Source organism: Theropithecus gelada, chromosome 4 (genome assembly GCF_003255815.1).
Source record: "Theropithecus gelada isolate Dixy chromosome 4, Tgel_1.0, whole genome shotgun sequence".
In the NCBI taxonomy this organism is placed as follows: domain Eukaryota; kingdom Metazoa; phylum Chordata; class Mammalia; order Primates; family Cercopithecidae; genus Theropithecus; species Theropithecus gelada.
Window position 1 is genome coordinate 54647490 of NC_037671.1, and position 24711 is coordinate 54672200.

General features: G+C 38.3%; 1 protein-coding gene across 3 annotated transcripts in view; it reads left to right on the top strand.

Annotated features, from left to right (window-relative positions):
* EFHC1 (EF-hand domain containing 1) overlaps nt 1-24711 on the top strand; it is a 104513-nt gene that overhangs the window by 27420 nt on the left and 52382 nt on the right. For all 3 annotated transcript variants that reach the window (XM_025381620.1, XM_025381621.1, XM_025381622.1), the window contains 4 exons: nt 5590-5739; nt 7002-7194; nt 18163-18383; nt 23168-23308. In XM_025381620.1, coding sequence (XP_025237405.1) covers nt 5590-5739; nt 7002-7194; nt 18163-18383; nt 23168-23308 — 705 coding nt within the window. The remainder of the gene's footprint in view (nt 1-5589; nt 5740-7001; nt 7195-18162; nt 18384-23167; nt 23309-24711) is intronic.

The following is a 24711-nucleotide window of genomic DNA, read 5'->3' on the forward strand; positions in this document are numbered from 1 at the left end:
TTCTCCTGGATAATATCCTGAGGAGTGTTTTCCAACTTGGTTCCATTCTCCCTGTCACTTTCAGGTACACCAATCAGACGTAGATTTGGTCTTTTCACCTAATTCCATATTTCTTGGAGGGTTTGTTTCTTTTTACTCTTTTTTTCTCTAAACTTCTCTTCTCGCTTCATTTCATTCATTTGATCTTCAGTCACTGGTACCCTTTCTTCCACTTGCTCAAATCGGCTACTGAAGCTTGTGTATACATCACATAGTTCTCGTGCCATGGTTTTCAGCTCTATCAGGTCATTTAAGGACTTCTCTGCACTGTTTATTCTAGTTAGCCATTCATCTAATCTTTTTTCAAGGTTTTTAGCTTCTTTGCGATGGGTTCGAACATCCTTCTATAGCTCAGAGAAGTTTGTTATTACTGATGGTCTGAAGCCTTCTTCTCTCAACTTGTCAAAATCATTCTCTGTCCAGTTTTGTTCTGTTGCTGGCGAGGAGCTGCGTTCCTTTGGAGCAAAAGAGGCGCTCTGATTTTTAGAATTTTCAGCTTTTCTGCTCTGGTTTCTCCCCATCTTTGTGGTTTTATCTACCTTTGGTCTTTGATGATGGTGACGTACAGATGGGGTTTTGGTGTAGATGTCCTTTCTGTTTGTTAGTTTTCCTTCTAACAGTCAGGACCCTCAGCTGCAGGTCTGTTGGAGTTTGCTGGAGGTCCACTCCAGACCCTGTTTGCCTGCGTATCAGCAGCGGAGGCTGCAGAACAGCAAATATTGCAGAATGGCAGATATTGCTGCCTGATCCTTCCCCTGGAAGCTTTGTCTCAGAGGGGCACCTGGCTGTATGAGGTGTCAGTTGGCCCCTACTGGGAGGTGTCTCCCAGTTAGGCTACTCAGGGGTCAGGGACCCACTTGAGGAGGCAGTCTGTCCGTTCTCAGATCTCAAACTCCATGCTGGGAGAACCACTACTCTCTTCAAAGCTGTCAGACAGGGATGTTTTAAGTCTGCAGAAGTTTCTGCTGTCTTTTGTTCAGCTATGCCCTGCCCCCAGAGGTGGAGTCAGAGGCAGGCAGGCCTCCTTGAGCTGCAGTAGGTTCCACCCAGTTCGAGCTTCCTGGCTGCTTTGTTTACCTACTCAAGCCTCAGCAATGGCAGACGCCCCTCCCCCAGCCTCGCTGCCACCTTGCAGTTTGATCTCAGACTGCTTTGCTAACAGTGAGAGAGGCTCCATGGACGTGGGACCCTCCGAGCCAGGCGCGGGATATAATTTCCTGGTGTACCGTTTGCTAAGGCCATTGGAAAAGCACAGTATTAGGGTGGGAGTGTCTGATTTTCCAGATACATCTGTCACAGCTTCCCTTTGCTGGGAAAGGGAATTCCCTGACCCCTTACACTTCCCAGGTGAGGCAATGCCTTGCCCTGCTCCATGGGCTGCACCGTCTGACAAGCCCCAGTGAGATGAACCCGGTACCTCAGTTGGAAATGCAGAAATCACCCGTCTTCTGCGTCACTCACACTGGGAGCTTCACACTGGAGCTGTTCCTATTCGGCCATCTTGGAACCTCTCCTACTTAGTTTATTGAGAGTTTTTCTCATTAAGGGATACTGAATTTTATCCAAAGTCTTTTCTATAGCAATTGAGATAATCATGTGGTTTTTGTCTCTAGTTTTGTTTATGTGATGAATCACATTTATTGATTTGTGTATGTTGAACCAACTTTGCATCCTGGGAATGAAGCCTACTTGATTGTGGTGGATTACCTTTTTGATGTGCTTCTGGATTCAGTTTGCAAATATTTTGTTGAGTATATTTGCATCGATTTTCATCAAATATATTGGCCTGAAGTTTTCTTTTTCTGTTGTGTTTCTGCCAGGTTTTGGTATCAGAATGATGCTGGCCTCATAGAATGAGTTAGAGAGGAATCCTTCCTCCTCAACTTTTTGGAATATTTTCTGTAAGAATAGTACCAGCTTTTGGCCAGGCGCAGTGGCTCATGCCTATGATCCCAGCACTTTGGGAGGCTGAGGTGGGTGGATCCTGAGGTTAGGAGATTGAGACCATCCTGGCTAACATGGTGAAACCCCATCTCTACTAAAATTACAAAAAATTAGCCAGGCGTGGTGGCAGGCGCCTGTAGTCCCAGCTACTCAGGGGGCTGAGACAGGAGAATGGCATGAACCTGGGAGGCGGAACTTGCAGTGAGCTGAGATAGCGCAACCGCACTCCAGTCTGGGTGACAGAGCAAGACTCCATCTCAAAAAAAAAAAAAAAAAAAAAAAAAGTACCAGCTCTTCTTTGTTTATCTGGTAGAATTCAACTGTGAATCCATCAGGCTCTGGGTCTTTTTTGATTTATAGGCTATTGATTACTGATTAAATTTCGGGCTTGTTATTGGTCTGTTCAGGGAATCAGTTTCTTCCTAGTTCAGTCTTGGGAGGGTGTATGTGTCCAGGAATTTATTCATCTCTTCTAGGTTTTCTAGTGTGTGTGCATACAGGTGTCCCTTATATTCTCTGATGGTTGCTTATGTTTCTGTGAGGTCAGTGGTAACATCCCCTTTGTTACTTCTAATTGTGTTTATTTAGATCTTCTCTCTTCTACATTGGTCTAGCTACTGGCCTATCTTTTCAATAAAAACCAACTCTTGGATTCATTGATCTTTTGAATGGTTTTTTGTGTCTTGATTTCCTTCAGTTCAGCTCTCATTTTGGTTTTTCCTTGTCTTCTGCTAGCTTTGAGGTTGATTTGCTCTTGCTTCTGTAGTTTTTTCAGTTGTGATATTAGGTTGTTAATTTGACATGTAACTTTTTGACATGGGCATGTAGTGCTATAAATTTCCATCTTAATATTGCCTTAGCTGTGTCACAGAGATTCTGGTATGTTGTATCTTTGTTCTCATTACTTTCAAAGAAGTTCTTGATTTCTGCCTTAATTTCATTATTTACCCAAAAGTCATTCAGGAGCAGATTGTTTAATGTCCATGTAATTGCATGGTTTTGAGTGTTTTTTTGTTTTTTTTTTTTTAGTTTTGACTTCTATTTTTATTATGCTGTCATCTGGGAGTGTGTTTGTTATGATTTTGATTCTTTTGCATTTCCTGAGAATTGTTTTCTGTTTGATTATATGGTCGATTTTAGAATATGTACCATGTGCTGATGAGAATAATGTATACTCTGTTGTTTTTGGGTGGAAAGTTCTGTAGAGGTTGGTCAGATTCATTTGTTCCGATGTTGAGTTAGGTCCTCAATATCTTTGTTAATTTTCTGCCTCAATGATGTGTTTGATACTGTCAGGAAAGTGTTAAAGTCTCCCACTGCTGTTGTGTTGGAGTTTAAGTCTCATTTTAGATCTCTAAGAACTTGTTTTTTGAATCTGGGTGTTCCTATGTTGGGTGCATATGTATTTAGCATAGTTAGGGTTTTTTTTGTTGTTGTTGAGTTGGATCCTTTAGCATTATACAATGCCCTTCTTTGTCTTTTTTGATCTTTGTTGGTTTAAAGTCTATTTTGTCTGAAATTAGGACCACAACCCCTGCTTTTTTCTATTTTCCATCTACTTGGTAGATTTTCCTCTATCCCTTTACTTTGAGCCTTTGGGTGTGAGATAGGTCTCTTGAAGACAGCATACCATTGGGTCTTCCTTCTTTTATCCAGCTTGTTATTCTGTGTTTTTTTTTCAGTTTTTTGTTTTGTTTAGTTTTTTTTTTTCTTTCTTTCTTTTTTTTTTTTGAGACAGAATCTCACTTTGTCACCCAGGCTGGCATGCAGTGGCGTGATCTCAGCTTACTGCAAACTCTGCCTCATGGGTTCAAGTGATTCTCCTGCTTCAGCCTCCCTAGTAGTTGGGATTACAGGTGTGTACCACCATGCCTGGCTAATTTTTGTATTTTTTAGCAGAGACGGGGTTTCACCATGTTGGCCAGGCTGGTCCTAAACTCCTGACCTCAAGTGATCCACCCACCTCTGCCTTCCAAAGTACCGGGATTACAGGCATAAGCCACCATACCTGTCCTCTGTGCCTTTTAAATGGGGCCTTTACCCCATTTATATTTAAGTTTAGTATTGATATGTGTGGATTTGATCCTGTCATTGTGTTGTTCGCTGGTTATTATGCTGGCGTGTTTATGTGGTTGCTTTATAGTGTCACTGGTCTGTGTACTTAAGTGTGTTTTGTATTGGCTGGTAATGGCCTTTTCTTTCCATATTTAGTGTTCCTTTTAAGATCTCTTGTAAGGCGGGTCTGGTGGTAATGAACTCTCTCAGCATTTGCTTATTTGAAAAGGATCTTATTTCTCTTTTGCTAAGAAACTTAGTTTGGTTAGATATGAAATTCTTGGTTGAAGATTTTTCTTCTTTAAGAATGTTGAATATAGGCCCCCAATCTCTTCTGGCTTGTAGGGTTTCAGCTGAGAAGTTTCCAGTGTTAGCCTGACGGGGTTCCCTTTGTACGTGACCTGCCCTTTCTCTGTAGCTGCTTTTAACATTCTTTCTTTCATTTTGACCTTTGAAAATCTGATGATTCTGTGGCTTGGGGATGATCTCCTTGTGTATAATCTTGCAGGGATTCTTTGTATTTCCTTAATTTGATTGTTGGCTTCTCTGGTGAGGTTGAGGAGGTTTTTGCAGACGATATCCTGAAGTATGTTTTCCAAGTTGTTTGCTTTCTCACTTCCCTTTCGGGAATATCTGGTGAAATCTGAGCACTTGGTTTGTCTTTCCTATTTTGCTAAAATGTTTTCTGGTCTAATATAACCAGTGGGTATGCTTTTGTTTTTTTCTTTTTTGGCGAGGGGAAGGGACTTAATCATATATAGTATTTGTTTTAAGTGAATTAGAAAATTGGGAATATGATTTCAGCCTAACTTGGCCATTGTGCAGCTTGCCTTCAGACCTAATAGGAATTACATATTGTTTGAAACCATGGTTAGGTTCCACATATATGGAAGTAAGCAATCCTAAGACTTACTCTGTTACAGGCACCTAACTAAATTTGATTTAAATTCATATTTGAAAACAGTTATTTTGCCATTGTGCATCCCAACTAGCTTAGCAAATACCTAGCAATATAACAATATAAAATACTTCAGGTAACTCCCGATTATTATCTGCATTATGGAGTTGGCTCAGTTGGAAACTTAATACAGCTTACATGCGCTCAAGCAGCAAACTAATGTTTAACTTGAGCAATGGCATAGAAATCATGATTACGCTTTTTCTTTCTTTTTTTGTTTTTTTTTGAGGCAGGGTCTTGCTGTCATGCAGACTGGAGTGCAATGTCATGATCATGGCTCACTGCAGCCTCGACCTCCTGAGCTCAAGTGGTACACTCACTTCAGCCTCCTGAGTAGCCTGGACTGCAGGCAAATGCCATCAAACCAGTCTAACTTTTAAATTTTTTTGTAGAAACAGGGTCTCACTATGTTGCTCAGGCTGGTTGTGAACTCCTGCGTTTCAGGAGTCCTCCTACCTCAGCCTCCCAAAGTGCTGAGATTGTAGGCCTGAGCCACAGTGCCTGGCCCATACACTTATTTTTATATCATCAGTTTATAACTTACTCTAAAAAGCTCTAAGAAAGATGATCATTGTTAACTTTCAATTATTTAGGTATTTTTAGAAAGCCAAGGAATTGAATTAAATCCACCAGAGAAGATGGCTCTTGATCCTTACACCGAACTCCGAAAACAGCCTCTTCGTAAGTATGTCACCCCATCAGACTTTGATCAACTCAAGCAATTTCTCACCTTTGACAAACAGGTAAGTGACAGAGGAACTGCAGTAGGCTTACTTATTTCCAAATGTGACCTATACTTATTGGCAAAAGGTTTGGGTAGCTGTATTGGTAACTATTTTGAAACATTACAGCTATAATTGAACTGTTGGGACACAGTACTGTCTTTCTGCTTTCATCAAGGGTTACAGGTACAGGAATGCCTGCATTTCATATGGAGATCCAAAGAAGATTGTGGAGTTGCGGAGTCCTTTTGTGAATCCCACCAAACATTTAAATCTCAAAACAATTCCTGAGCTACGTCTGCTTCCCACCTTACGTTTCCAATTGACAATTTCTTTCCCTTAAAATGAGCTAATTTCATAGACTCCTTTGGGAAACCATAAATCGATTATTGGGAAATTTCAAAAATATGTGTATATGTAGGTTCTAATGTTAAAATGTTTAATTTCACAGAAACCCCACTACAGATGCTTCGTTGTTATATGTTATATTAATATTGGAGTCCAGAATGTTCTGAGCATTTTCCAACTCCGTTCCAACCTTCCTAATCCTCTCCCTTGTGAGCTGATGTGTATAAGCAGATTTAAATCCTTTCCTTTCTGTACTAAAGGGAGAGAGAAAAGGAAGAGATCACCCTCAGTGCTTCTTTGCTGTTCCCTTTCTTTAGACATTTAACCCCTTTTAGTTCAGAAAATGTAAACTAGCACTAGCATGGTCTTTTAAGGATTTTGTTCATATTAGTCATATATCTGTTATTATTTTGTATTTAAAGATTGTGTTTATTCCCATGATTTGAAGAAGCCTAGCCAAAAAAAAAAAAAAAAAGATTGTGTTTATATTATTGCTAGAAGATATGTGTTGATGGGACCAAAAAAAGACTGGTTAATAAATAAAAATTTTTTCTATACTAATTATATATATACTATATTCACATATACCTTTATTAATATTTATAAACCACTATGTAAAGAACTTCATTGCTCTTTTAATTTAGCTTCTCTTTCACTGACTAATATTTTGGATCAAAGTGAGCTCTTCTTTTCTGGCACAAACTTATAATCCTATTATTTAATTATTTCCGGCTGCTGACATATGGTACATAATTTCAGATGTTTTAGTATCTTTGATGAATATTTCTTTTTTTTTTTTTTCAATTTACCCCATCTGAAATTACTTCATAGTCTTTCCAGCTAATCTTTTCATCATTAATACATAATTGCCAAAGTAGTCAAGTTGAACTCCTTACTTTTAAGATTCTTGAGTCACTACTTTGGATTCTTCAAAGGTCCTTCGATTTTATGCGATCTGGGATGATACAGACAGCATGTATGGTGAATGTCGGACCTACATTATTCATTACTATCTTATGGATGATACGGTGGAAATTCGAGAGGTCCACGAACGGAATGATGGAAGAGATCCTTTCCCACTCCTAATGAACCGCCAGCGTATGCCCAAAGTTTTGGTGGAAAATGCAAGTATGTTTGATTCAGTTTATTCTCTGTTACTTGGGATATTTTTAGGTTCTTAAAGGAGTTAATCAGTATCCATAATTCGTTTATACTTGGAAGCCTCTAGCTATTTTTGCTTAGATGCTCAGAAAATGGCTTCCCACAGCTTTCCTCCTTTACTTGCCCCTTGGTCCAGGCATGTCCCCAAGACAGTCTGGTACCCAGGTCAAGGAAACAAAACCAAAACAACAGTGGGGGGTTTATTTAAAGTGCAGTAGAGCAAGGTTTCTGAACTGAAACGATTTAATATTAGATTTTTAATGCATTTTTCAAACAGGCTTGTTTTCATTCAAGGATATGAATGAAAGCTTAGCCTTTCTTTATATGCTTTCCTGACTTTGCTTCTCACTTCAACTACCTCCTAAACAGGAAGTTTCTATGTGGTTTAACTTGAGATTGGAAAAGGCATGTCTGTGACTCATAGAGGTGAGGTCCATTGTGTCAAACCCAGCTCATTCTTTGCTGGTTTAAAATTACCTAGCATGGCCTGGGCACAATGGCACACTCCTGTAATCCCAGCACTTTGGGAGACTGAGGTGGGTGGATTGCTCGAGCCCAAGAGTTTGAGACCAGCCTGAGCAATGTGATGAAACCCCATCTCTACAAAAAATACAAAAATTAGCCGTGCTTGGTGCCGCACACCTGTATTCCCAGCTGCTTGGGAGGCTGAGGTGGTAGGATCATCTGAGCCTGGGAGGCTGTGGTGAGCTGTGATTGTGCTGCTGCACTGCAACCTGGGCAACAGAGTGGGACCCTATCTCAAGAAAAAGAAAAAAAGTTACCTACCATGTTTGAGAGTGGCAGTGCAACAAAATGGCAGCAGATATCTGCTGTTCACTAGTTCCTGGGATGAGTAGGCTTGCTTTAGTTATTGTTCTAGTAGTTTTTACATTTCTCTTAGAATAAAGTTATCTTGGTCACATGTAATGACTGACAACTCTCATGTTTGGGTGGCTGACAGAATTCTGTAAATGTGTTCATTGATTTTTTTTCTTTTTGCTATATTTTTTGGGAATTAGGATATAAGAAATTTCAGGTATTAGGGCTGAGCACGGTGGCTCACTCCTGTAATCCCAGCACTTTGGGAGGCCAAGGTGGGTGGATCATGAGGTCAGGAGATCGAGACCATTCTAGCTAACATGGTGAAACTCCGTCTCTACTAAAAATACAAAAAATTAGCTGGGCGTGGTGGTGGGCGCCTGTAGTCCCAGCTACTCAGGAGGCTGAGGCAGGAGAATTGTTTGAACCTGGGAAGTGGAGGTTGCAGTGAGCCAAGATAGCGCCACTGCACTCCAGCCTGGGCAACAGAGCGAGACTCCGTCCCAAAAAAAAAAAAAAACCAGAAAGAAAAAGAAATTTCAGGTATTGAGCAAGAAGTTTGTCTACATTAGAGGTTATAAATAAACGTGTAGTCTGAGGCTATATTCAACCTGTCCACATGTATTGCTTCTCTTGCACAGTGCTTTTTTTAATTAAAAAATGCATTATTATTTGTGGGTAAGGAGTTGGAGGTTCCCATCATTGAAAGAATGGATAAGCAAAATGTAGTGAAGGTACATTTTGATTAATATACAGTAGTTAGAAGCAGTAAACAAGATGTTCCCAGAAAGCAAGTGAATGGATCTTAAAACATAGTGCTGTGTAGGAAAAATACATAAAATTAGATATATAATGCTATAACACATGCAAAACACAGTACACATAGAACACATTCAGTCACATAGCTGCATTAGAATGATTGCATGTGAGGGGAGGAGAATGAGATTGGGGAAAAGGATAAAAGGGAGTGAAAATTGTCATCATTTTAGAATTAGGAAAGTTTATATTATATATATATATATATTAAATGAAAATAACTGCTAATTCAACTTGTATGCTCAAGTAGAAACAACTGGATCTGTGCCCTAGTTCAACACAGTTTGGCTTCTACCTACTGTACATATTCTTATAATCAGTTCTCTATAGAACCGTCATAGAGTTCAGTGACAATGGGACTAATATACTAATTTTGGCCTTTCAGAATGCTTAAACAAGCCTGAAATCCATGCAGTTCGGAGCTAACAAACATTAGATTTACAATAGATAAAGAAAATGAATAGGAGTATATTCAAGGTGGCATGAAAAGTCTCACTGAAACTAAATCCCTTTAAATGACAGATTCCAGGTTTGTCTCTGCCTTATCAATGTGACCTATATTGAAAACTTAATATATAATTATCCTCTTCTATAATTTCCCAATTAAAAATTTTTATCAAAGTTGCATGGAGAGGCAACCTGGTGACATATATAGGGTTCTTTTCAAAAGTAGGAAACAGGCTGGGTGCTGTGGCTCATGCCTATAATCCCATCACTTTGGGAGGCCAAGGCAGGAGGATCACCTGAGGTCAGGAGTTTGAGACCAGTGTCGCCAACATGATGAAACCCTGTCTCTACTAAAAAATACAAAAGTTACCTGGGCATGGTGGCAGGTGCCTGTAGTCCCAGATACTTGGGAGGCTGAGGCAGGAGAATTGCTTGAACCCAGGAGACAGAGGCTGCAGTGAGCGGAGACTGTGCCACTTCACTCCAGCCTGGGCAACAGAGCAAGACTCCATCTCAAAAAAAGAAAAAAAAGGTATCAGTCATGAGGTACAGAAAAGGCTATGTTTCCATCAGCTACATAATTCCTTTAACTAGAATGGTAGTGTTAAAAGAATGATGTCTAACTGACTCTCAAAGGCATTTATCCAATGGGTGATTTTTATTAAATTCAATTAAACAAGAGGTAAGTAACTTCTGTGGGAACCATTTCACGTGCTATGTATTATGGAGGACAAAATATAACTCCCATTCCTAGAATCCTATCTTTCAGTCATTTCCAGTATCATTAAGAAGACAAGGCATATAAAATACATAAAGCTGTTAAGTAATAACATGAGTATACCAGATTATCTGATTATGTAATTAGTTAAGTCATGCAGACAGAGGTCAGCAGGAGAAAGGTGTGGGCCTGAAAAACTAAAGAAGTCTTTGTCAAAGTGCTGGGATTGGACCCAGATTTAGAATGGCAGAGAACAAAGGGCACACTGGAAAGAAGAACAAGAACAAAGGTTGGGAATTAGGAACAAGTATGGCATGTTTGGGGGCGTCCAAGAGATGGTGGCTAGGCAGAGTTTGTGTTAGACAGTAATAGGAAATTGTGGGAGTAACTTTCAAAAGTCCTCTCAACCAGGGCCTCCTGTTAAGTAGCTAAGATGAATCAAAATTATATATTTATAATGGATGGAGTTAAAATATCAGAAATTCTGGAAGTTATTTCTTTGTCAAGGACAATTGCAGATTACCAATAGGTGGCAGGTAATGTCAAAATGGGACATTTTTTGGCTTACCAAAAGCTTTCTACTCAGCTCTTGAACTCAAGGAACCAGGTTCTGAAAGTCTAAATATGTCAGTTATCCTTCAGAGTGGCTTTCATAGTTTGATCTTGCCCTTGCCTGTTAGGTGACTCTTGAACACCCCTTGGACCTTTAGTGTTCCAGAAAGTTGAATGTTTTTCCTCACTTTCTGTGCGTCTTTATTGGCTCACTCAGTCATTCAAATAATATTAATCGAACATCCATATAGATGAAGGAAACACCATGCTAGGCAATGGAGATCTGAAACTACTATAAGCCCCATATCTCAAAGACTTTACAATCTGATGAGATCAACATACAGATCAATGAAATAGAACACATTGTCCAGAAATAGATGCACACATATGAGGTCATTTGATTTTTGACAAAGGTAAAACAAGTAGGTGGAGAAATGATTGTCTTTTTAACAAAATGTGCTAGAACAATTCAATAGCCATATGCAAAAGTAAATAAATGAATAAACTTCAACCCTTACCTCACCATACATAAAAGTTAACCCCAAATGGATCGTAGACCTGGGCGACAGAATGAGACCCTGTCTCAGAACGGGGGGAAAAAAAGCAAATGTAATCAAAACAAAAATTGACAATTGGGACCTAATTAAACTAAAGAGCTTCTGCATAGCAAAAGAAGCTATCAACAGAGGAAACAGACAGCCTACGGAATGGGAAAAAATACTTGAAACAGTGCATTTGACAAATGTCTAATATCCAGAATCTATAAGGAACTTAAATCAACAAGAAAAAAAAAAATAACCCCATTGAAAAGTAGGCAAAGGACATGAACAGACACTTCTCAAAAGAAAACATACAAATGGACAGCAAACATTTTTAAAATGCCCAACATCATTAATCATCATGGGATGCAATCATACCAGTCAGAATGGCTATTATTAATAAGTCAAAAAATAACAGATGTTGGCAGGGTTGCAGAGAAAAGGGAATGCTTATACACTGTTGACGGGAATGTAAACTAGTTCCGCCCCTGAGGAAAGCAGTTTGGAGATTTCTCCAAAAATAGAACTACACCAATCCCATTATTAGGTATATACCCAAAAGAAAATAAATTGTTCTATCCAAAAGATATTTGCACTATGGCCGGGCGTGGTGGCTCAAGCCTGTAATCCCAGCACGTTGAGAGGCCGAGACGGGCGGATCATGAGGTCAGGAGATCGAGACCATCCTGGCTAACATGGTGAAACCCCGTCTCTACTAAAAAAAAATACAAAAAACTAGCCGGGCGAGGTAGCGGGCACCTGTAGTCCCAGCTACTCGGGAGGCTGAGGCAGGAGAATGGCGTAAACCTGGGAGGTGGAGCTTGCAGTGAGCTGAGATCCAGCCACTGCACTCCAGCCTGGGCAACAGAGCGAGACTCCGTCTCAAAAAAAAAAAAAAAAAAAAAAAGATATTTGCACTCATGTTTATTGCAAGCACTATTCACAATAGCAAAGACATGGAATCAACGCAGGTGCCCATCACTGGTGGATTGGATAAAGAAAATGTGTTAATGGTACATATACACCATGGAATACTACATGGCCATAAAAAATAAAATCATGTTCTTTGCAGCAATGTAGATGCAGGTAGAGGCCATTATACTAAGTGAATTAACACAGAAACAGAACATTGGGTACACATGGACACAAAGATAGGAGTAATAGACACGGGAGACTCCAAAAGGAAGAAGTAAGGGAGAGGGGCAAGGGTTGAAGAACTACCTATCAGGTACTCTGTTCACTATTTGGGTGACAAGATCAATAGAAGCTCAAACTTCAGCATCATACAATATACCTGTGTAACCAACCTGCACATGTACCCCCTGAGTCTAAAATTTAAAAATAAATAAATAAATAACAAAAGTTTTGCTTTCCAAAAGACACTGTTAGGAAAGTGAAAGGAGAAGCTAAAGATTGGGAAAAATATTTGTAAAACATATTTTACAAGGTACTTGTCATAGGATATATAAAGTGGCTCTTAAAACTTAGTAAAACAACCCAAATAAAAAAATAGGTAAAGGATTAGAATAGATACCTCACCAAAAGCATGCAGGTATGACAAGTTAGCACACAAAAAGACATTTAGCATAGTTACTTATTAGAGAAATGAAAATTAAAACCATGTAAGATACTACTGTATACCTACTAGAATGTCCAAAATTAAAAAGACTGACCATACCAAGTATTGACTACGATGTAAAGCAGCTGAAAATTTCATACACTGCTAGTGGAAGATAAACTGAAATAACCACTTTGAAAAATAGTTTGTTTTTTCAAATTGCACATATATCTACCACACAAACCAGCCATTCTTTTCTTGGGTATTTGCCAAGAGAAAGGAAAACATACGTCCACACAGAAACTTATGTGAATGTTTATGACAGCTTTTTTTGTAATAGCCAAAAGTTGGAAAGAATGCAAATGTCTATCAACAGTTAGTGAATAAACAATTATTGTATATCAGTACTTTGAAATACTACTGAAAACAATTATTGATGTATGAAACAACATGAATGAATCTCAAAGTAACTATGCGAAGAGAAAGAATTCAGACAAAAATACATGCCTTATAATTCCATTGTTGTAAAAGTATTGAAAACACAATATAAATAAGCAAAATAGATCAATGATTGCATGAGGATGGTGAGGAGAGTTAGATTATAAAAGGGCATGAGGAGATTTTTGGATGTGATAGGTATGTTTATTATTTTGATTGTAATGATGGTTTCATGGGTAAATACATATGTCAAGCAACATCAAAAATGTATACTCTAAAAATGTGCAGCTTATTGTAGTCAATTACACCTCAGTAAAGTAGTAAAAATATAAATTCATATCTAGATATGTCATAGTCAAATGTAAGAACACTAGATTCAAAAAGATCATGAAAGCAGCTCCAAAGAAAAAGGGAACCCATACAGGATGGCAGTTAGAATGACAACTGACTTCCATAGCAACAGTGATTACCAAAAGACAGTGAAATAATATCTTCAGAATGCTGAGAAAAAATGGAATTTAATGCCTAGAGAAACTGTCTTTCAGGAAGAAGGTGAAATACATTTCCAGGCAAACAGATGTTACTAACAACAGACCCTTACTGGGAAAATTCTAGAGTATACTTCAAATGGAAAGAAAATGATTGCAGAAGTAAGGTCTAAGATACAAGAAGTCATGAATAAAGAAAATAGCAAAATGTGGATAAATCTAAATAATTATTAACTATACAAATTAAAAGAACAATATTGAATTTGTGAGAGTTAAATATATCAAACTAGAACCAAAATGTATTACAGTAATAGCATAGGAAAGGGTGATAGGATTAAATATATAACAAGTTTTGAAAAATGTTGTTTTTTTAACTTTTATTTGAAGTTCAGGGGTACATGTGCAGGTTTGTTTTATAGGTGAGCTTGTGTCGTGGGGGTTTGTTGTACAGATTATTTTGTCTCCCAGGTGTTAAGCCTAGTACCCATCAATTATTTTTCCTGATCTTCTCCCTCCTCCCACCCTTCACCCTCCAATAGACCCCAGTGTATATTGTTCCCTCCCTTGTGTCCATGTGTTCTCATCATTTAGCTTTTACTTATGAGTGAGAACATGTGGTACTTGATTTTCTGTTCCTGCATTAGTTTGCTAAAGATAATGGCCTTCAGCTGCATCCATGTTCCTGCACAGGACATGATCTCATTCTTTTTTATGGCTGCATAGCATTCCATGGTGTATATATACCACATTGTCTTTATCCAATCTGTCACTGATGGGCATTTAGGTTGATTCTATGTCTTTGCTATGTGAATAGTGCTGCAGTGAACATACACTTGCATTTCTTTATGATAGAATGATTTATCTTCCTTTGGGGATATACCCAGTAATGCGATTGCTGGGTCGAATGGGTAGTTCTGTTTTTAGGTCTTTGAGGAATCACCACACTGCTTTCCATGGTGGTTGAACTCATTTACACTCCCACCAACAATATATAAAAGCGTTTTTAAAAACATACTTAAGGTATAGGCACGTATCTTTAAAAAGATAGACAAATAAGTATCAAAAGAAACTGATGAAGTATAAAAACTGATGAAGCTATATTAGTATAATACAAATAGACATTTGGGCAAAAAGCTTTGATTGACATGAAGAGGATCATTACCTATTGCAAGAATATTTTATTTACTAGGAAAATATAATGATTCTAAACTTAAATGCAGTTAATAACATGGATTCAAAATATAGGAAAAATTCATAGCACCATTATTCAATGAGACTGGAAAAATACACCACAATAGTTTGAGCCATTAAAACATTTCTTTCAATAGTTATTAGATCAAAAAGACAAACCAATAAACATATATAAGACTTGAATAACATAATTATTATTCATTTAATAAATATGTATATACTTACCCAACACCTAGAAGATTATCATTCTTTTCAAACACAAATATCTGTAAAAATCAGTCTTAAGAATTTTTAAGGCTAGCTATTGTATACCATACTTTCTGATTTCAACAAAACTAAGTTAGAAGTCAGTTTTGGAAATATAACGTGAAAAAAACCATGTATTTGGAAATTGAAAAGCATATTTTCAAATAACCCATGAGTTAAAAAAAATATTGTCAGAAAATACCTAGAACTGAATGGTAGCAAAGACTCTTAAAACTCTAAAAAAAGAGGTACTTGGAGGAAAATATATAGCTTTAAATGCTTACTAAGAAGGAAGAAAGATGGCAATAAGTTAGGCATATTTCTTAAAAAGTTAGAAATCTAAAGAATTTAAAAATTAAAATATTAAGAAATTAAAAGGAAGGATATCATAAAATAAGAGTCTGAAAATAATGAAATTGAAAACAAAGGTAACAGAGAAGATTTGTCAAGTCAAAGGCGTTTCCTTGAAAGGACTAATAAAATGACAAACTATAGACAAGATTTATGAAGGAATAAACAAAAGAAGACACATATACACAATATTAAAAATAAAAGAAGAGGCCAGGCACAGTGGCTCACACCTGTAATCCCAGCACTTTGGGAGGCCAAGGCAGGCGGATCACTTGAGGTCAGGAGTTGAGACCAGCCTGGCTAATATGGTGAAACTCCATTTCTACTAAAAATGCAAAAATTAGCCCAGCATGGTGGCGCGCACCTGTAGTCCTAGCTACTTGGGAGGCTGAGGCAGGAGAATCGTTTGAACCTGGAAGGCAGAGGTTACAGTGAGCCAAGATTGCGCCACTGCACTCCAGGCTGGGCAACAGAGCAAGACTCTGTCTCAAAAAAAAAAAAAAAAAAAAAAAAAGCATTCTTTAAAATGCCATAGCTATTAAACATAAAATAAAAGAATAATACAACTTTATGCCAGTAAATTTTAAAACCTAGGTAAAATGAGCAGTTTTTTGTTTGTTTTTGTTTTTGAGACAGAGGCTCGATCTGTCGGACAGGCTGGAGTGCAGTGGCGTGATCTCGGCTTACTGCAAGCTCCGCCTCCTGGGTTCATGCCATTCTCCTGCCTCAGCCTCCCGAGTAGCTGGAACTACAGGCGCCCGCCACCACACCCAGCTAATTTATTTTTTTCTTTTGTATTTTTAGTAGAGACGGTGTTTCACTGTGTTATCCAGGATGGTTTTGATCTCTTAACCTCGTGATCCGCCCACCTCAGCCTCCCAAAGTGCTGGGATTACAGGCATGAGCCACCGCGCCCAGCCAAAATGAGCAGTTTTAAAAAGTATAACTTGTTTATGAAGAAATAGAAAACCAAATATCTTCAACATTAAAGAAATAGATTTAGTTTACACATTTCCCACAAAAAAAGCCAGCAGATCCAGATAATTTTACAGAAGATTTTTGACAAATATTTAAAGAACAGATAATTCTAAGTTTAACACAAACGCTTTTAGAGAGAAGGAGAACTTCTTAATTCTTTCATTTAAAAAGGCCAGTGAAACCAAAGTCACCATGAGAAAGAAAAACTATAGTCATTCTCACTTAAGAAGATATATGCAAAAATCCTAAACAAGATATCAGTAAACCAGATCCAGCATTATATGAAAAAATAATTTGTTGAGCAAACAAAGGCAGATGACTGGACAGCACACACACATATACCAGATCTGCTGGAATATTGTATACTAAGGGAAGTTCATATAGTCAGAAGCTGTGTCACCCATTGCCCATCACTTCCTGGGGAAGCTCAAAGGGAGGTAGTAGGGTTGGGAGCAGACATAGGGAGAAGGATCCCTTGGACTGTAGAGCTTTTATTAATAAGATGCATTATTAGGGAAATAGCAGGCCCTCCTTTGCCATGATCAAGGGCTGGAGTTCAAATTTTATGCCTGTTATAGCAGAAAGTTAGCCTTATTCCTGTTTTTCAATCTTAGTAATTACCAGTTAGGAGAACATCAGCGTACTTTTCATCCCCATTGTGATCAGGGTTCTGTGCCAAAGCTTTGTGGTTACAACTATAGGACGTGGCACTCTACTAGAACTGATTGACTCTTAAGATTTCCTTGGATGCCAAGCTGCAGGTAATCAATCTTTTTTTTTTTTTTTTTTTTTTTTTGGAGACGGAGTGTCACTCTGTCGCCAGACTGGAGGACAATCTTGGCTCACTGCAACCTCCGCCTCCCGGGTTCAAGCGATTCTCCTGCCTCAGCCTCCCAAGTAGCTGGGACTACAGGTGCCCGCCACCATGCCCGGCTAATTTTTTATATCTTTGGTAGAGACGGGGTTTCACCATGTTGGCCAGGATGCTCTCAATCTCTTGACCTCGTGATCCACCCACCTTGGCCTCCCAAAGTGCTGGGATTACAGGCGTGAGCCACCGCGCTCGGCCCAGGGAATCAATATTAAACAAGTTAATTCTTAGTTCTCATGAAACAGTAAGACAAGACTGGAATTATTTCACAAATGCAAGATTGATTCTACATTTGGAAATTATTTATTCCCACATGAATGGATTATTGTCATCATCTCATTGACTGTCCCTGCCTCCTATCTCCAGGACTAGCTTACAGTGTCCTAATAGCAGTGATTACAACTGAAATGAAACCATTATTTATATAATTTTTTAGTATCTGTCTCCCTAAACAGAATATTTTCTCCATGAAGTCAGGAATTGTATCTACAGTGTTAATTATTGTAATCCCAGTATTTAGCAGTGCACCTAGTACATGATGGTCACTAGTAATTGTTGGATGAATGGATAAACGGGTGGGAAGTTGAGCTAAATGACTTCGATCTTTCCTAGACTTAAGACTTTATCCTTATAGAAGGACATTTGTTCTTTCCTCCTGTAGTGATTTCTTCTAAGCATTAATTTGCTAAAATTAGTGATTTGTAGTGATAGTTTGAGCTGAATATGGGAGAGAGACTTTACAAAAACTTTATTATGTATGTGTCCTATCAACAGATGGAAATACACAGCCATGTGTTCTAGTGGGAATGTAGGGGAGACCCTGACTCTTGACCAGAGCAAAAGACTGCACTCCCTCAGGTTCTCAAGTCTTTCTTGACCCACTCATTCCTTCTTCTTTTCTCTCTAACACCATCTTATATTAGAGAACTTCCCTCAGTGTGTGCTGGAAATCTCTGACCAAGAAGTGTTGGAATGGTATACTGCTAAAGACTTCATTGTTGGGAAGTCACTCACTGTCCTTGGAAGAACTTTCTTCATTTATGATTGTGATCCATTTACTCGACGGTATTACAAAGAGAAGTTTGGAATCACTGATTTACCACGTATTGATGTGAACAAGCAGGAACCACCTCCAGTAAAACAGGTAATCAGATAGTACTTCTTAGGGTGGTGAGAAAACTAATTTTTTGAGGTAGAAATTTAAGAAAAAGAAAAAAGACTTCTATGCAAATATTCGATAAATAATGGACAAAGTATATGTAATACAGTAGTTCACAAAAGAAGAAATACAAATGGCAAAAAAATTATGAAAAGATCCTTAATGTAACTGATAATCAATGAAATAGAATGAAAATAATGATGTTTTTGGATCTGTTCAATTTTAAAAGATTCACGATATTCAGTGTTTGCCCTATATGAAGAAATGGGAATTTTCATATACTGTTTGTGGGAAAGCCAATTAGAGTAAACTTTCTGAAGGGCAATTTGTTGTCTATTTTATTTTTATAAATAAATAACATATATATTTTCTGGCCGGGCACAGTGGCTCACGAGTGTAATCCAGCACTTTGGGAGGCCAGGGCAGGCGGATTACTTGAAGTCAGGAGTTAGAGACCAGCCTAGCTAACGTGGTGAAACCTTGTCTCTACTAAAAATACAAAAATTAGCCAGGTGTGGTGGTACGCACCTGTAATCTCAGCTACTGGGGAGGCTAAGGCATGAGGATTGCTTGAACCTGGGAGATGGAGGTTGCAGTGAGCTGAGATCATGTCATTGCACTCCAGCCTGGGCAACAGAATGAGTGAGAGTCTGTCTCAAAAAATACATAGCTATATCTGTTTCGATATATATATTATAAATCATTATGGTTTATAATATATGTGATATTGGATATATATGATGATAGGACACATACATAATATGGTTTATATTATGATATATAGATATAGATGTATCTCATATCTTTTACCTAGAAATATACTTTGGGAACTCTAAAAACATGTGGAAGAATGTGTATTGTAGCATTATTTATTAAAAAAAGTGTGAGGAGATTGACAAAATAAATGATATCCATTCATGAAATGGATGTATGAAAATACATCTATTCATACAATTAAAAGATAATTAAAATACACCCATTCATAAATTAAAAGACTACTGTGTGTGTAAAATATCACTGGGCCCCTTCTCCTCAAAAGAAAGGCATGAATAAAATGATGAAATGATTGAGTGCTTCCAGCCAGGGCCCTGCCTTCCCCTCCAACAGCTGCTCCTCTTGCTTGCACTTGGCCTCCAGTCGTACTGAGTTCTGTGGTTCTGCCAGTACAGCATCTTGTTTTACTCCCAGGAACTTTTGCTTATGCTCTTCCTCCTTGAACCACTTTTCTGTTGTTCTTACATGCAGCTCTTTTTTATCCTCCAATACCCAGTGTAGGCTTCCTCTCCAAGAAGTCTTTTCTAAAGCTCCAGGTAGGGCTAAAAGCCTTTCGTCTCTATTCCTGGGGTATTCTCTGCCTCCTTCCACTAGCACTTCTCTATTATATTAAATTATCTGCTAGTGAATCTTTTGTACTAGACTGTAACTCCCTTGAGGTCGGAGACTATGTCCTACTCATCTTTCTCTCCTAGTACCTAATACAGTGCCTAAAAAATAGGAGGTATATGTTTCTTGAACTGGACTGAAGAAAATTGGCTATGAAGGTGTTCTGCAAAAAAGAAGTGGTGTCTTAGGCAAAACTTTTAGAAACAATGTTTTATAGAAACGATTACAAAGAAGGATTTGGATTTTGGTATGCTGTGAGTTCCCAGAGGCAATACAGTTTCTGGAAGGAAGTGTGGGTGATAATACCTCTTGCTGTCAGTTTTTTCTCTGGTAGATTTCTTTATCAATGATGTGTTAATTGATTAAGAATGATGATAAACCCTCTCCTTGTGTATATGGATTGTGAAAAGAAAAATAATTATGATAAACCCTCTGCCCCCAAGTTTTTTGGCAGCAGTTGATGCAGTATACAGGGGAAAATAGCATGGGATCAGATTTTGATCAAGGGAACTATTTTACCTCTTCAGTTTAGTTGTCTAACCAGGAGGTAGAGTAGTGAGAGATTGCAACATAGTGATGCCCTTTGCTTAGTGAAAGGACTTCGACCTTTTTTTTTTTTTTTTTTTTTTTTTTTAAAGATTGGGTCTTGCTTTATCTCCCAGGCAGGAGTGAGTGGTGCAATCTTGGTTCACTGCAACCTCCACCTCCCAGGTTCAAGCTATTCTCATGCCTTAGCCTCCCCAGTAGCTGGGACTATAGGTCGTGCTACCACACCCAGCTAATTGTTGTATTTTTAGTAGAGACGGGGTTTCACCATGTTGGCCAGGCTGGTCTGGAACTCCCTACTTCAGGTGATCCACCCGCCTTGGCCTCCCAAAGTGCCAGGATTACAGGCATGCGTCACTGCACTGGCCTGATCTATTTTTGAGCCAATGAAAGCTTTTGAGTCTTAGAATACCTCTGTTCCCCACCTTTATTACTATCTTTTTTTTTCTCCTAACCTATCTTGAAGTAAAGAAAAGAGAGGGAAGCCCTGTATAAAGAGCAGAGGGAACTGAAGATCTACTGTAGATTTTAGTTGGTTATTTTGCTCTATCCCAGCCCCTATGTATAATAAAACTAATTTTATATAATAAAACATCTATACATTTGGCACATTAATTACAGTATTTGGTCAGTTTCTTTCCTGTACTTTCTCTATAATAAATAGCTCTATAGTAAACAAATTCCATGTGTCCATGAAATTTGTTGGAGATAAATAGAATGCCAATTACTAATCAGCAAACACTTTTTAGTCATTACACCTCAGTCGTTTTAACCCTAAATAACATAAATGGAAACCAGGCATAGGAATTTGTAGCAGAGTCTAGAGGGATAAAGCTAGAGCCAAGCCAGTGGAGGGATAGAAGTAGGTATGAAATGGATATATTCAATTCAAGAGGCATGGCACTTGTAAGTCAAGCTTCTCTGCTAGATCAGGAATTAGTAAACATAAATGCAATAGCCAGATGTGTTTTCTCTCAGGCTGGCTCCATCTGGAGGCATACTGGTAGGGAAAAGAAAGAAACCAGAATTAGGAAAGCTAATCTGCTGTGGAGACGGCCCCTGAAAGCAGTATCTGAAGGTTGTGGTACTCTTGGGTTCTATGTATACTACTAGCTCAGTTGAAGATGTCCAGACAGAAACTGTGGTAAGTGGATCATATGAGCGGGAGTATCTAGGAGTGATAATATCCATAGTCAGATGAGTGTTCATCTAGTTTACAACAGGACCCACCCAAGCAGTAGCTTGAAGTATGAGAAGCAAGATGCCAGGATAGCATGCATATGGACTGATATTTAGGGAAGGTCTTTATTCCAGGCAGGGAAAGTGAGGTATATTCAGGAAAAACAGGTAGTCTGTTAAAATACAATAGGAATTTGAGAAGAAGGCCCAGAGGCTTTATAGCTACCTTCTTATTGCAAAATCCTCAACCCTCAGTGACCTCCCTACTGGCACCCGCAGCCAGGATGCTCTCATTGTGTGTTGTTGGTATAAGTGCAAAGCAAGTTCAGATACCACCACTTTGCAGTTTGTGCCTAGCCTCCAGAGAAAACTCAACTGCTTAGCACGTAGGCCATCAGCTCAGGGTTCCTCTGCCCATAGTAACCTGTAAATTCACTGAGTAGTGGTTTTGCAATTGAAGCAAATTAGGTCATTTTCCATCTGCTAAATCTACTAGTCATATTCTAGCCATGACTACCACATTAACTACAGTCCCAACAAGTGATTTTGGGGTCAGTGTTCCAAGTAGTACGCCGTGGACAAATTTAATAGTCCTTTGTTGTTGAAGAAATACTCTGTTATGGATGGTACTAGGGATTATATGGACTTACTTATTAAAGTGCCTGAAAATAATATATAAAAAGATTTTGTGGAGGTATATACAAGAGAAAATGTGTGCTACAAGCTGAATTTCTTGAGAAAGCATAGCAAAGAGGAGTCAGGAATAAATAACCCTGCTGATGTTTGCCTATCATTAGATGAGGAGGAGGAAGACTTAGTCTTTGACCTAAAGTTCTTAGGGAAATAAATCTTAGTATCCTACAGTGATGCTTCAGGCTCTTCATGGAGCCTAAATGAAACATACAAGCTCAACCTATATCTTCACGCAAACTCATTAAATAACCTTTGTATCTGAAAAATAATTTCCTAAATTGAACTTTTTCATGAAGAAAGGGGGTCCTGTGTGGAAAAGGGATCTGAGTTCTCAGAAAACTATAGCTGTCATCCTGTTCTGCGAGGCAGAAATTAAGAAATAAAAAGATTAGAAATATGGATGTAAGTAGGAGAAAAAGTAGCTTGAATCAAGTTCTTACCACCGTTCCCCTATCACACATACACTCACTCACTCTCTCTCTCTCTCACCCTCTCCCCCTCCCTCCCTCCCTCACTTCCTCCCTTCCCCCCATCCCTCTCTCTCTCTCTTACTTTGGGTGAACTGAGGAAACAGTTTCCAGGTCTGCTAGGGTGAGGTCCACATCCTAGAGCAAAGAAGTCATAGACAGAACCATGCTAGGATGACTACAGGGTCATTTGCATTGGGACTGGGGTGGGACTAGGTCCTGCTTTTGTAGTAAGGGGTCAGTTTACATCAGCAATAGTTTCTCTCTAGCCCTGAGAGTTACTTTAGAGCATCATCACTTACTTCTGTGATCACTGAACATGATGCAAAATCCACAAAGAGGAAGGGGATAAGTTGTTTTTTCTGACTGTATTTGTTTATATAGAAAATATATTTGAATAAGTATTTTCTAGAGTTTTTTTCATTAAACTTATAGTTACCTTTAATGTGATTTTAACACAAGTAGCATTTGCCTTACGTCTTGCTTCCTATATATCTCCAGGAGTTACCTCCTTATAATGGTTTTGGGCTAGTGGAAGATTCTGCTCAGAATTGCTTTGCTCTCATTCCAAAAGCTCCAAAAAAAGATGTTATTAAAATGCTGGTGAATGATAACAAGGTGCTTCGTTATTTGGCTGCACTGGTGAGGCTAATTTTTATATACTAAAGATTATCTTCTATCTCAGTACTGTGTATGATTGTTTATTTTGTCTGTAAGCTATAGATTAACAGCTGTCAGAGTTATGTGTTGACTCAACCAACCATTGTATCTAGTACCCAGCCTTCAGGGAGGTTGGACAGTATTAAGTATGGTGCCCCTGAGCTAAGACCTAGATCAAGTCCTATCTCTCCCAATAATCTTTCTTAGATCATTAATCTCTCACTCTTAACACCTCAAATGTTGACAGACCTTTTGCCTCTTTTATTAAGTAACTATGAAATTGCTTAATATTCAAACCATGTGTGTATCTGTGCGGCTTTTTAGTATACTGTGATTTCCTTGAGGTTAGGGACCATGTCTTAGTAAGTTCTGCATTTACCTGTGATATCTTGCCTGATATCTTGAGAGGTTATGTGACTAATAGTTAAGAGCATGCAGTTGGAAATAGACATACACTCAAGTTCTGCATATCTCATTAATTAGCTGAATTGTGTGAGATAAATTGTTGATAGAAATTCAAAGTATAAGGTCTTTAAAATGGAAAAAAAATGTAGACTAGGAACCTAACCATTTTATTAGAAATATGGACATAAATAGCAGAAGTTGAAATAAGTTATATCTGGGAATGGGAATTAGGAGCTGGGGGTAGGAGGTGTCAGGTGACTTTTCAAACTACATACATGTATTTGAAAAGATAAAAACTAAGGTAAAGACAACTGAATAATAGATTTTAGAAAATGATTGTACAAAGCTTTAAATAAAAAGGGAGTCCTGGCTAAAAACAAAATTTTTAAAGAAAACAACAAAACAGCAAAATGTAGGCCAACTAGAGCACTCTCCATAAGAATTCTGACCAACAAAGGTTTTGTAGTACTAGATTCTTTCAGTTACTGTTAAAATTCAAGCGCCTTGTCGAATTATGATATGGTAACTGTAACTCCTTAAGGGCAGGAATCATGTCTTTCTAGACTTTGTAGGTACTCATTAACTGCCCGTTCAGTAGGCAAAATAATTTATTTCTGCACACATTATCCATGAGTAAGGCAATACAATATTTTACCCATTTTATGTTTCAAAACTTAAGAAACAGAAAGTCTAGTTATCTTGTCCCAGATCCAGTGCTGCTTAGACAGGGGTAGGACTAGAACTCAGCCTTCTGGCTTTCAACCCAGTATTCTTTTGATAAAGAACTAGTTTAATACTTAGGATTAGAAAAGGGAAAGGAACTCATATGGGTTTGTAAACTGCAAAATTGTAAGCTTACCTTTGATACATGAAAAACCTGGAAAAATTAATACAAAATTGATTACAAAAATGGCTATGAATAGTGTTAGATATTGCTAACTAAGGAGAAAGGATAAATTTCTTTTGATTGCAGCCTTCTG